This window comes from Dendrobates tinctorius, unplaced genomic scaffold (genome assembly GCF_039654945.1).
Source record: "Dendrobates tinctorius isolate UK_male_01 unplaced genomic scaffold, ASM3965494v1 ptg000044l, whole genome shotgun sequence".
In the NCBI taxonomy this organism is placed as follows: domain Eukaryota; kingdom Metazoa; phylum Chordata; class Amphibia; order Anura; family Dendrobatidae; genus Dendrobates; species Dendrobates tinctorius.
Window position 1 is genome coordinate 33,403,118 of NW_027361712.1, and position 14,208 is coordinate 33,417,325.

General features: G+C 42.0%; 1 protein-coding gene across 1 annotated transcript in view; it reads left to right on the forward strand.

Moving 5' to 3' along the window:
- Nucleotides 1–7,820: 7,820 nt before the first annotated feature.
- The window catches only part of NFATC4 (nuclear factor of activated T cells 4), a 98,707-nt gene continuing 92,319 nt past the window's right edge, over nucleotides 7,821–14,208 (forward strand). Inside the window, exon 1 of the mRNA XM_073575503.1 lies at nucleotides 7,821–8,321. Coding sequence (XP_073431604.1) covers nucleotides 8,219–8,321 — 103 coding nt within the window. The 5' untranslated portion in view covers nucleotides 7,821–8,218. The remainder of the gene's footprint in view (nucleotides 8,322–14,208) is intronic.

Consider the following 14,208-nt stretch of genomic DNA (forward strand, 5'->3'; position numbering starts at 1 on the left):
TCCGTCTTTACATGCTCTCTCAGCTTTCCCTACTTTGCTGACCCTTCCACACGGCTCATGACCGGACCGTCTTAGACTGCTTCTTAGCTTCTTCCTGGCCTAACCTTGCCATGATGTCAATTCCTTCTGCCTGTTTTGCCCCAGACTCGAAATCATCAGCCACCTGGTTTAGTTGCCTCTGGAAAAGCATCCAACCCGTCTGTACTGCTCCCTGTGAAGCTACAGCATGCTTCTGTTCCTCAGCCTATCCGACTCCGGCCCTAAGAGCGTCCACCCAAGTGATGAGTCGCCACATATTATCTGCTGTTCTGGCTCACTGTACTGATGTCAAATAGCTGTGGATAACTGGGACTTTCACTGATTAACATTGCGTGGCTGCTGAGCCATCCTTCTAACCTAGACTTACCTCTTGGCAGTCCCTCCTACACTTAACCCTGTCTTGCTAAGAAGTGCCCCCATCTAGTGTCCAAAGGGTGCACTGCACTTTCCCTATCTAAAATATAATTTACAGGAAATGGCAACACATATAAAAGTGTGGCAATACCATTGATTCTAGGTGGTAATACATGACAACATGTAGCAGTACCACCAGGTTATTTTAAAAACATTAAGAACTACTAAAGGAGGTAAAGCAAGGGAGTAGTCTTATTTCACTCCCTTACAGAGTGGCCACATACAAGATCACTATGCACAATAGCAAGCATTTTGTGAAAGCGGTATAAAGTCCACAGCTCATGAAACACAACCAGTCAGCACACAAAGTCAATCCTATGAAGAAATTCACAGAAAAGGACATCAAATTCAAAAAAAGTCATAGAAAAAACAGCAACCACAATTGCTAACAGTTCATGACAATGCTAATTAACTGCAGGACTATTTATCTCTTTGACTGAAGCCCTACAATGGCCTTATCTGTGTTGAATTAGAATACTAGGAAAATAAACACCTCATTCATGGTAGGTGTGTGAGGTCCTTTTATTAGTATTTTGCAACTTCACTGCCTTCACCTTATATCATGGAGACTTGTGGCATCCTGCAGTGCACTACTATTGTGACCAGGTATTTGTCAATCCTATGAATAGTCCATAACAACCATATTAGTACATCTGACCACAACCTCCAACAATTGCCTTCAAACCAGTCTAAACATGAAAAATCAGCAAGAAATTTCTTAATGTCCCAATACACAACGACGCCTCAAATGCCGGAAGATTCTTCAACCAACTCTCTCCCTGTGATATGTAAGGCCTATAAGGTATGGGATTGTGGTTGCAGAGGTGAGCTTGGCCAAGTGTTCATGTGCTGATTACATGAGAGGTTCTAAGTTTCTCCAATACTTTGCCTGCTGCGGAATATGCTGACCACCATACATTACTACACTGCCCAGCAGTCAATCAGTGATTGATTGCTGACCTAAAAGAGCATGACAACATCATCTATGGTATTTCTCAGCCACGCACTGATATAGGATAAAAAAGCAATGCCACTGATATTTACACAGCAATCGGCTCCCTGTGTAAGGAGATGGACAAGTGAGAAGACCTACACAGTTAATGCCTAACATAGTGTCTGCAAGCGAACACCGCCATCTGCTGGTCAAAGACAGAAAAGAAAAGGAAAGCAGAAAGAACTGCATTACTAAGAACTCTGAAGTGCATGTTCCTTTGAGGAAAAGATTGGAGGAGACACCAGGTCATGTGATAGCTGTGACGCAGTTAGTAATTATAAAAGGCCAGGAAGGCAGTGAAAGGAAAGAGTTGGTGCCTGGCTTGGCTGCATCCTGAAAAATGAAGTGCAAAAAAACTATACATACATTATATATGAGGTATTAGTCCAAGATTTTGGCCAAAATAATTTACGGAGGATTTCTAGTCCTAAAAATAAACTAAATAGCAAAGCCACAAAAAGACGTCTAAAAATCCGTCAAAAATTATCTTGAACAAAATCTCGACCAATACCTCATATATAATGTATATATAGTTTTTTTGCACTTTTTCAGGGTGCAGCCAAGCCCATAATTTTTGGCCTTGAATACTAGGGTGTCTGTTCTCATGGGATGCACTTATATAGTGCTGGGCAACCCGCCTGAGCTAATAGTATAGGCAGCACAAACAGGCTGTAAGTCAGATTCTGTGCATTATCTGTGTGGCCAGTGCCCTATACAAGCTGCTTTTTTGCAATCTAAAGCCTCTTTCACAAGCCCATTTATTTACGATTCCGGAAAAACCGGTACCAGAGATATGTGTGTCCTAGTGTCCATGTGTGTACTACGTGTGGCACACGTGTGGCAACCGTGTGCCACCTGTGTGCCGCATTCGTACCACTCGGACTGCTGCCGGGAAAAAAGTGCTACACTAAGTGCTGTTCCCCGGCGGCAGGTGCTGAAGCCGGCTGTCATCATTCTCCCCTATTCTGCCAATTAGTGTCCGGTGCCGATGTGTGTCAGACGGAGGACATCAATGTGTGTTCTCCATGTGCACTTGTGCGGGACGTTTTGCTGTCCGTGCTGACGGCAAAAAACGGACAAGTCAGCGTGTTGTGTGCACACGGATGCACGGTCCGTGGAAACACAATGACAGGTGCACAGACCCATTCATTTGAATGGGTCTACGTGAATACGTGTCTCCGGTTCGTGTGAAAATTGTCACCACATGTCCCGGAGACATGGACGTGTGAAAGAGGCCTAATACTAAGCAACAACCCCCTCCATGAATTGGTAGGTTGTGAGTAGTGTTGAGCATTCCGATACCGCAAGTATCGGGTATCGGCCAATACTTGCTGTATCGGAATTCCGATACCGACTTCCGATATTTTTTCAATATCGGAATTCGGCATCGGAATCGGAAGTTCAAAGTTGATTGACGGCCTGACGTCATCATGATGCGCGGTGTGTGCGCATCATGATGCGCCGTCATTTCGGGCCTTCCGGGGGTCTCTGCCGGCCTGCCGGGGGGCTGTGCCGGCCTGCCGGGGGGCTGTGTGGACTGCCCGGGGTCTGTACCGGCCTGCCGGGGGGCTGTGCCGGCCTGCCGGTGGTCTGTGCACCCTGTGGGGGTCTGTACCGGCCTGCCGGGGGGCTGTGCCGGCCTGCCGGTGGTCTGTGCACCCTGTGGGGGTCTGTACCGGCCTGCCGGGGGGCTGTGCCGGCCTGCCGGGGGGCTGTGCTGATGTCCGGGGGTCTGTGCAAGCATCGTCCGATGGGACTACAAGTCCCATCTGGCGATGCCTGCTACCATGACAGTGATTGACACATTAGCCAATGATGGGACAGTAGTAGTCCCATCATCCGGCTAATGTGTTAAATGTTAAAAAAAAAAAAAAATACTACATACATACTACATACATACTACATGCTACATACATACTACATATATACTACATGCATGCTACATACATACTACATGCTACATACATACCACATACATACTACATACATGCTACATGCTACATACATACTACATACATACTACATACATACTACATGCATGCTACATACATGCTACATACATACTACATGCATGCTACATACATACTACATGCATGCTACATGCATGCTACATACATACTACATGCTACATACATACCACATACATACTACATACATACTACATACATACTACATGCTACATACATACTACATATATACTACATGCATGCTACATACATACTACATGCTACATACATACCACATACATACTACATACATACTACATGCATGCTACATGCATGCTACATACATACTACATACATACTACATACATACTACATGCATGCTACATACATACTACATGCATGCTACATACATACTACATGCATGCTACATGCATGCTACATACATACTACATGCTACATACATACCACATACATACTACATACATACTACATACATGCTACATGCTACATACATACTACATATATACTACATGCATGCTACATACATACTACATATATACTACATGCATGCTACATACATACTGCATGCTACATACATACTACATGCTACATACATACTACATACATGCTACATACATGCTACATACATACTGCATGCTACATACATACTACATACATACTGCATGCTACATACATACTACATACATACTACATGCATGCTACATGCATGCTACATACATACTACATACATACTACATACATACTACATGCATGCTACATGCATGCTACATACATGCTACATGCATGCTACATACATACTACATGCTACATACATACCACATACATACTACATACATACTACATACATACTACATGCATGCTACATACATACTACATACATACTACATACATACTACATGCATGCTACATACATACTACATGCATGCTACATGCATGCTACATACATACTACATGCTACATACATACCACATACATACTACATACATACTACATGCTACATACATACTACATATATACTACATGCATGCTACATACATACTACATGCTACATACATACCACATACATACTACATACATGCTACATGCTACATACATACTACATATATACTACATGCATGCTACATACATACTGCATGCTACATGCATGCTACATACATACTACATACATACTACATGCTACATACATACCACATATATACTACATACATACAATACATTCATACAATACATACATAGACATACAGTACATATAACATAGAGTAACATACTTACCAATACTTGTCACATTGTTCCCCGAAGCCATTGTCTTTTCCGGAATAAATATTAACATAACAAACCACAAAAATACTCACCCACGATCCGAAGCAGTCCACGAGTGTGTCCCACGACGATCTTGGGTAGAGAACTGCAGCATCAGATGATGCTGCCGTTCTCTACGGGCTGCAGGAATCCAATGATGGAAGGTAGGTATCCTTCCGCACTGTATTCCTCCGCCACTTAAAAAAAAAAAAGTCCCTAGTCTCACTTTATGCCATTGCTGTGTGGGAATTTCATTCATGTCTATGAATGTATTGTATGAATGTATTGTATGTATGTAGTATATATGTGGTATGTATGTAGCATGTAGTATGTATGTAGTATGTATGTAGCATGCATGTAGCATGCAGTATGTATGTAGCATGCATGTAGTATATATGTAGTATGTATGTAGCATGTAGCATGTATGTAGTATGTATGTGGTATGTATGTAGCATGTAGTATGTATGTAGCATGCATGTAGTATATATGTAGTATGTATGTAGCATGTAGTATGTATGTAGTATGTATGTGGTATGTATGTAGCATGTAGTATGTATGTAGCATGCATGTAGCATGCATGTAGTATGTATGCAGCATGCATGTAGTATGTATGTAGTATGTATGTAGTATGTATGTAGTATGTATGTAGCATGCATGTAGTATGTATGTAGTATGTATGTGGTATGTATGTAGCTTGTAGTATGTATGTAGCATGCATGTAGCATGTATGTAGCATGCATGTAGCATGCATGTAGTATGTATGTAGTATGTATGTAGTATGTATGTAGTATGTATGTAGCATGCAGTATGTATGTAGCATGCATGTAGCATGCATGTAGTATGTATGTAGTATGTATGTAGCATGCAGTATGTATGTAGTATGTATGTAGCATGCAGTATGTATGTAGCATGTATGTAGCATGTATGTAGTATGTATGTAGTATATATGTAGTATGTATGTAGCATGTAGTATGTATGTAGCATGTAGTATGTATGTAGCATGCATGTAGTATATATGTAGTATGTATGTAGCATGTATGTAGTATGTAGTATGTATGTAGCATGTAGTATGTATGTAGCATGTAGTATGTATGTAGCATGCATGTAGTATGTATGTAGTATTTTTTTTTTTTTTTTTTTTTTTTTAACATTTAACACATTAGCCGGATGATGGGACTACTACTGTCCCATCATTGGCTAATGTGTCAATCACTGTCATGGTAGCAGGCATCGCCCGATGGGACTTGTAGTCCCATCGGACGATGCCTGCACAGACCCCCGAAGCCTGCACAGACCACCGGCAGGCCGGCACAGCCCCCCGGCAGGCCGGCACAGCCCCCCGGAGCCTGCACAGACCACCGGCAGGCCGGCACAGCCCCCCGGCAGGCCGGCACAGCCCACTGGAGCCTGAACAGCCCCCCTGGCAGGCCGGCACAGCCCCCCGGCAGGCCGGCACAGCCCACCGGAGCCTGCACAGACCACCGGCAGGCCGGCACAGCCCCCCGGCAGGCCGGCACAGACCACCGGAGCCTGCACAGACCCCCTGGCAGGCCGGCACAGCCCCCCGAAAGGCCCGTACAGACCCCAGAGAGGCTGTACAAGGCAAAAACAGGGTTTTTCTTATTCCGATACCGGAAGTCCCATAGACTTGAATGGGACTTCCGGTATCGGAATCGGCGATACCGATACTTTTTTTAAAGATCGGCCGATCCATTCCGATCCGATACTTTGAAGTATCGGACGGTATCGCTCAACTCTAGTTGTGAGTGGTTGTCTCATCAGTATTTTGCACATGTGTTGCCGCCATCTTTACTACATGGGTTTGCTGCATCCTGAGACCTGGGCAGGAAAACATTGATGCTCCTTTTTTGCTGTGTTAATGCAATTTGACGCTGTTAGCAGTACACCACTGATCGCAGGTCCAATTTCCTTAAGGGGTCAAAGCAATAATGAATAACGTAAAGCTAAAACTAAACAAACAGTGACAGAATTCCACTTGTTCCCTGCAGGTTTAAATCGCACTGCAAGGAGGGATGCTATTTACATTTTTGCATCAAACAGCAGAAAACGTTGAATTAGCCCTGCTCATCAAGTAATTTATCATCTATTATTTTTTGCATTTTGAATGGATAAGTATCATATAATAGTATTTTTATCATAATAAAAGTTGACCCCTTAGAGCTAAATTGTTAATCACGTCTTCCAAGGATTAGCAGCAGAATTTTGCAAGCTTGGGAACAGAGAAAAAAACCTTGACGTGCTTAGAATCATACAGCTATGACTGTACAATTATTATTTTTTTAAATTAGTTAAAAATGAATTTGATTCCCATATATTTGGCAGCTTTGTGGACGTTGTTAACCTTAGCAGTTGTGTCTTGCTGTTTTCCTTGTTTACGTACATGGGAACCGATCAGAAGAGATAGGAGCGAGCCAGAGGTTCTTTATAGTAATAACATCCAGGCCTCACTGCTGCCTGGGACTGGGACTCATAAGCATGTAGACTGCAGGCGGCAGAAGTGGAGAAAACAAGAGGAGGAACTTGGTATTTAATATGTCTCCTGACAAGGATGAAAAAATAGTCAAAGAAAAGTCTATGCAACGTCTTAGAAGAAAAGTTTGTACTGAAAACCAGCAGAGGTGATCTCATGAGAGGCTGGTTAGTAGCTCGCACGTTGTTGTTGTTCTGTCTGCACTTTTTCTTGATTGTTCTTTCTATGATTTGGACATAAGAGGCATGGCTCCCTCCTCAGCATCCCACTAGCCAATTGACAATCCGCCTATCCAATGGTATAGGAAGGTGGGAGCCTTCCTGGCCAACCATCGCACATCCTGTCAAAAGCCTGGATCTTTTAAAACAAACATCCCTTCCAGTGACATACTGTATTTTTAGAGGGAGAGAGAGCAGAGGCCAGAACTAGGAAAAAAAAAAAAGATTGGAATGATGTCAGTACAAGCTCCAGCCAATTGCAAATGTCAAGAGGCGGCGCTGGAAAAGTTTCTTTCTTCTTTTTGGGTTTTCCCTGCGCTGAACAAAAAAAAATCTATTATAAGTTTCCCATTAAAAAAAACACAGAGGGAAAAATCTGGGAGTGAGGAATGCTAAAGGCTGAGAAGTGGGGAGGACAAGAGCAGGAGGGGAGCCGGGGATACTGGGATCTGCAGGAGGAATCCCCCACCCCTCCTCTGTCTGCCTTTCTGTATTTATATATTCCTCCTGTATATACAGTAACGTGCTTCATTCCTCTCCTTTTGTATCTCTTCTCTCACATGTTCCTGCTTTCCACTGTTAGATCTTGTCTCCAGCTTCTGTTGGACTGCACACAACTTTTCCAGACTTTGGTCCTCACCTCTCTAGTTTGCTTTCCCCTATCCTTCTCATTACTGCTCTTAGCAATTTACTCACTTTTCCGTTTGCATACATTTTCCTCCTCATCGCCCATTCTACCTTAGGATTTTAGTCCTATTTATTCTTCACCATCTCCTGAATAACCGCATCATTCCAAATGGGGACAGCTATTTTCCAAGATGGGGAGATGGATTTTCGCTTGATTTTTGGTGAAGAAGATTCAGACTCTCCATCACCCAGGAGTGGCCTGCACACAGCTGGTAAGTGAGTGGTACTAACTAGGGCTTAACGTAAAGAAAAAAACAGTATTCATCATTTTGAAAGTTATCTTAAATTCTACATATCAGAAAGTCTCTACATGTCGCAGTATATGAAGCATCTGGATGATGTAAAGATTTTATTTTATCTCTACGTTGCACTTCTTTCGGAGACATGCATTTTTTTCATCACTCTAGCACTTTTGTGACTTCCTATTTTATCGAAATTTCCGGGCACTTGAACTGTAGAAGAAAGCTGGAAAATGAATAAAGCATCTGGAACGACAGCAGATTTTAGGTGAAAAATTATAAGTATATATATTTTCTGCCAATAATGATCTAAAAATCCAGATCCCAGAACAGGGGAAGAAAGAATGAGGTAGAAGAGTCTGGAAGCAGCACATATTCCATGATTCTGTGTAATGAGATTGCACGTAACATGCTGCAGGAAGTTCAATTTTACGGCCTCTGAAAAATGGCCAAGAATCTGTAGATAATTGCGAGTTCCTAATGACAAAATACAGGAGCAATGACAATGCAGTCTGCCAGCCATCAAATGAAGCTAGGTCTGCTACCAGTATCAATTTCAGTACAGGTAAGACAATGTGAAACAAGGCAGAAAAATAATAAAGGCCTGGAAGATCTCAGCTATCGTAGCTCTAACTAAAGGAGAAGCTTAGGATATTAATATAGATCTTTTACAAAATATTATTCCCTGTATATTCTTAATGTAGAAAAAAAATCAACATTTTTCTGACAGCCAAAACATATAAGCCCAATAGGAAATGTATATGGCTCCAATATAGTTTTTTCGTGCTTGTTTGTTTGGTTTTATTTTTTCAGAAAATCATGATTAATTTATCGTCACACACACCCTAAGCTAGAAATCTAATTCAGGTACCCAACCAAATTGTCTCTTCTATGGGTTGGAAGAAAAGGATGTGGCTTGTTAGGCAGCAAATATGATAAAGTATGAGTCGCAGCCCTCCGCTAAATCAGATAAGAAGAGGATCAGATAGGCACAGATTGAAAAAGTAAAAAGAAAATAAATCTGTGATTGTAGATTAAGGAACCGCAATGTTATTTTCCACAGAATCAGTCCTAAAAAATATTCTGAAATTGTAATTAAACGTAAAAATGCTGTATAGATTTTTTATCTATATCAGGTAAAGCTGAGTTGCCTATTTTTGGCGGCTGCCATTAGTGCTTCTCTGGGAGTTGTAATTCGGCGTTTCTAGATCAAGCACGTTTTCCTACTTCTGTAGGGCTAGGTCTCACATTATGATATGCTTTCCCATTAATGAATCTCCTATGTTACCTTTACTCTGGCAGCTACACACTGTAAAGAATAATGTACTTTATACTGTACAGAAATGGAGTTTATCTGTGATCTGTGCATGCTCGTTAAGTTCATATCATATATGACCCTATAAGACTATAGGGACCAGGATCAGGTGTTTCCATCCATGACACAGTTAGCACAACATGACCTCTGGCCTGAGACAGGTCTGTTTCCTTCTAGATGTGTAGTCTACTGTCTGAGGAAGCAGAGTCTCACACAAAGACAGTAGATAAGAGTATTAGGGATCACCAGGTGATGAAATATCAACTATGTCTAAAAGTTACATTCGATGTTACTGCAAGAAATCATTATGAATTGCTGTACATTTTATGATCAAGGCCAAAAAGAAGAATAGTCACTGTGGTCCAAAGCAAGCATCTAAGTTCAGCTTTTATTTTGTATGACTACATTCCCACAATGAGTATTTGGTGAGGTTTTTTTTGTATTGCGCTTTTGACCCTTCAATTTTTGTATTTTTGAAATGTCATTTTTTTTATTTATTCCATGGTGCTTTACATGTGAAAAGGAGTATACCTAATAAAAAACGAGTACAGTAATCTTAGGCTACTTTCAGACTTCAGGCTTTTTGTCCCGGCATGGTGCGGCAAAAAACCGGACTACCGCATCCGGCCGCAAACGCAGACACCGGATTCTTCTTTCTGCCAGATATATTCCTGGCAGAGAAGGTCTTCCGGGCATGCGCAGTGTGAAAAACTGGTCCGGCGTTTGGAAAAAACGTTGCAATACAATTATGTGTGGCTCCCATTTGCTTCTAGCGTGTCTCAGCATCAGAAACACACTAAACACATATGCATTTTTTTTACCCTCAGATTTTCCACATGTAACGCAATTCTTAGGGGAGAATATGCACATAAAACACTATGTACCCACAAGGGAAATTAATATCTTGTGGATTTCAAAACTCATTGTGGGAAGCTAACCTCATAATACAGCTATAAGGGCTCATGCACACAACTGTAATAATCAGACGAGAGCTATCTGTCGATTTGATGGATAGCACTCATCCCCATACTATTCTATGGGACCGTGCACATGTCCGATTTTTTTTTTTTTTCAGACCAAGCCGGTCCAGGGAAAAAAGTTGCAGTATGCCCAAGTTTGATCCATGCAAGTCCATGAGTGAGTGGGAAACATCCAGCTGTCCTTAAAACAAGTTTGAATGTGGTGTGATTTCCATGGACTGACAGAATGGAGATTTTTTTTTCTCCATCTCCTCCTTATCCAAGAGAATCAGATCACACTGTGATTACACTTTGATCAGAGTTTGATCAGAGTGTGATTAGCATAATTGGCCCGATTCTCTCGGATGAGAGAATATACAGTAGTGTGACCTCAGCATAAGGGCTCATACTCCTTTGCGAGAAAAACAGACTAGTGCAATCCGATAAAAAATCGGATTACACTCTGACCAATGTTATTCAATGGGTTACAACTCATCTGCAATTTTTTTCTCAGGTAAAATCGGACTGAGAAAAACATTGCAGCATGCTGCGATTTTCTGCGTATCTTGGACGAGACTCGCCAATGAAAGTCAATGGATGCAAGAAAAAAACGCACAACACTGGCACCATGCGAGTTCTGTCCTATTAGTACGTACTGGTGTCCTTTGAAAAGCCGGCAATTCATGTGCTGTATACAGTAAAATCACAGTGACAGGTTAGAATAGAATAGATAGAATAGATATATACACATAGAATACATAAACATATATATATATATGTATTTATATTACATAGATAGATAGAAGAAAAGCCGGTAATTCATTTGCTGGGTTGTGTAAAATCACAGCAGGAGCTGACAGGATAGAAGAGATGGATTACATACAGTAAATACAAAAAGAATAGATGCAATTACAATTAGTACAGTGTGTGTGCAAATTACTGGACATGGATTTTTGGAAGAAAATGGTGTGGTCTCCCACGCAATTTTCTTAACCAGCAGAGGAGAAGCCGATGACTGGGGGCAGATGTTTATAGCCTGGGAAGGGGATAATACCAATGGAGCTTCCCAGGCTATTAATATCAGCTCACAGTTGTATACTTAGCCTTTACTGGCTATTAAAATAGGGGAGCCCCCCCAAAAAATGATGTGGGGTCCCCCTATAATTAATAACCAGCAAAGGCTATGCAGACTGCTGTAGGCTGATATTGATAGCCTAGGAAGGGGCCATGGATATTGGCCCCCCTGGCTAAAAACATCAGCTCTCAGCCACCCCAGGAAAGGTTGGATCTCTAAGATGAGCCAATTCTGACACTTAGCCTCGCTCTTCCCACTTGCCCTGTAGCTATGGTAAGTGAGGTAATAGTTGAGGGGTTGATATCTCTGTCAGGTGACATCAAGCCTCGAGATTAGTAATGGAGAGGCATCAATAAGACGCTCCCATTACTAACCCTATAGTCACATTTTAAGAAAACACAGACACCCAGAATAAAGACGTTTATTTGAAATAATGACACAGAAGACTCTTTTAATATTCTTAATTAAACTATACTTACAACTATTCCTAATCCATGCGAAGCCCTTGATCTCCTGTAATAAAAGTCAAATAGCAAACCAACAATATTCCATACCTGTCCGTTGTTGTGTCCCACGCAGTAATCCATATTTGAGGGATATACAGTTTTGAACCTGGTCTGTGCTACAATGCAACTGTCCCAGCTGAAAACCACTGAGATGCTGATGGCGCAGCTTCAGTGACTAACGGTGACGTCACTGATGCTGCGTTCCCTCACAGCCTGAACAGCGCTGAACTCTGGACCATGGGAAAATGCACTGGTTTTCAGCCGAACGGTTGCATTTTAGTACCTTAGAAATGCGCCTTTTCTTGGATGGCTGAGAGCTGATTTTTTTTTAGCCGGGGGGCAATATCCATGTCCCTTTCCAAGGCTATTAATATAGTAATATCAGCCCGCAGCTGCCTGCATAGCCTTTGCTGGTTATTAATTATAGTGGGACCCCACGTCATTTTTGGGGGTTCCCCTATTTTAATAGCCCGTAAAGGCTAAGTATACAGCTGTGAGCTGATATTAATAGCCTGCGAAGCTCCATGGGTATTACCCCCTTCCCAGGCTATAAACATCTGCCCCCTCTGCTGGTTACGAAAATTGCACTGGAGCCCACACCATTTTTTCCCGAAAAATAATCTTTAATTAATTAAATACATGTACTAATTGTACGTGTACTGAGCTGAACACACATTGTACTAATTGTTTTATCACTGACATGTATATATCTACCTATTCTGTATGTATTTACTGTATGTAATCCATCTCTTCTATCCTGTCGGCTCCTGCAGTGATTTTACATAACCAAATGAATTACAGGCTATTCTTCTATCTATCTCTCTATGCAATATAAATATATATATATATATATATATATATATATATACATATATGTGTTTGTGTGTGTGTTTTGAAGAATATTTAGTTTTAAAACGATGTGTAAATGACAGAGAACTGCTGTATGTAAAAGCTTATTGTGAAGGAAAGACCGGTTCCTCCCATGTCACCAATGTGACGTAACTACACAGGCACAGCTCTCCGGTGCCCCCTTTGTCTCTCAGGTCAGTAAGGGAACTGCACCTAGAGCAAATGCCCGCCGGGGAGGATGTCCTGTTACCCGCTGGGTATTCTAAGATTCGTAATCAGAGTAAAAGCATCAGCCCAAGAGTAATTTTATGGTTTAATTGCCTTAAGGGCGCACTAGATAATTACAGAAATATACAGTAAACTATACAATGGAATTACAGTGGATTTGCAGTCAGAGTAAAATATAGCAATAATGGTACTAGACTTAGAGATATTAAGCTGGAGGTCAATTTACCAGGTTGTAGGTTGCATGTGGATGCCGGGAGCTCTGCAGTCCACAGGTATAAGAATCTTAGTTGCCGGAAAGACCCCAAAGCGCGGGCCGCTGCTCCCTTGGCAGCTCTGTCCCCAGGTCCTTCTTAGATCATCATCATCTGGTTCTTCTGTGAGAGAGAATCTCTCTGCCCTGTGCCCCCAGTTCTTAAGCATGCTGGGTTCCTCCCCGAGGGTGGGCTAATAACCTCCACCCTTTAGCTCCCTGAAGAACTTATTCCCAATATCTAAGAAAGGGGGTAACTTCCTCCAGGATGATCGGATCAGGACACGAAAGGTACCAGTGAATGTGGTTTGTTTGCCTGTCGTGTGGAGAGCAAACATGGCCCCATTGGGTTGCTATGTCCAATCTCTATATCTCAGGTCCCAGAGCCCTCACCGACTCAGGAGTCGCACTGCCAGATGCGCGATTTCCTCAGGGTCACGCGGATATTTTTAAGGCCTCTTTCACACATCAGTTTTTTGCCTTCAGGCGCGATCCGGCTTTTTTTTGTAAAATCGGATCCGGCAAAATGCAATGCCGGATCCAGTTTTTCCCCATTGACTTGCATTAGCGCCGGATCGTGCCGGATGGCATTGCGTTTCATCCGTTTTTTGCCGGATCCGGCAACTTGTCTCATTCCGGCGTCTGGAAAAAACGGCTACTGTAACGTTTTTTGTCTCC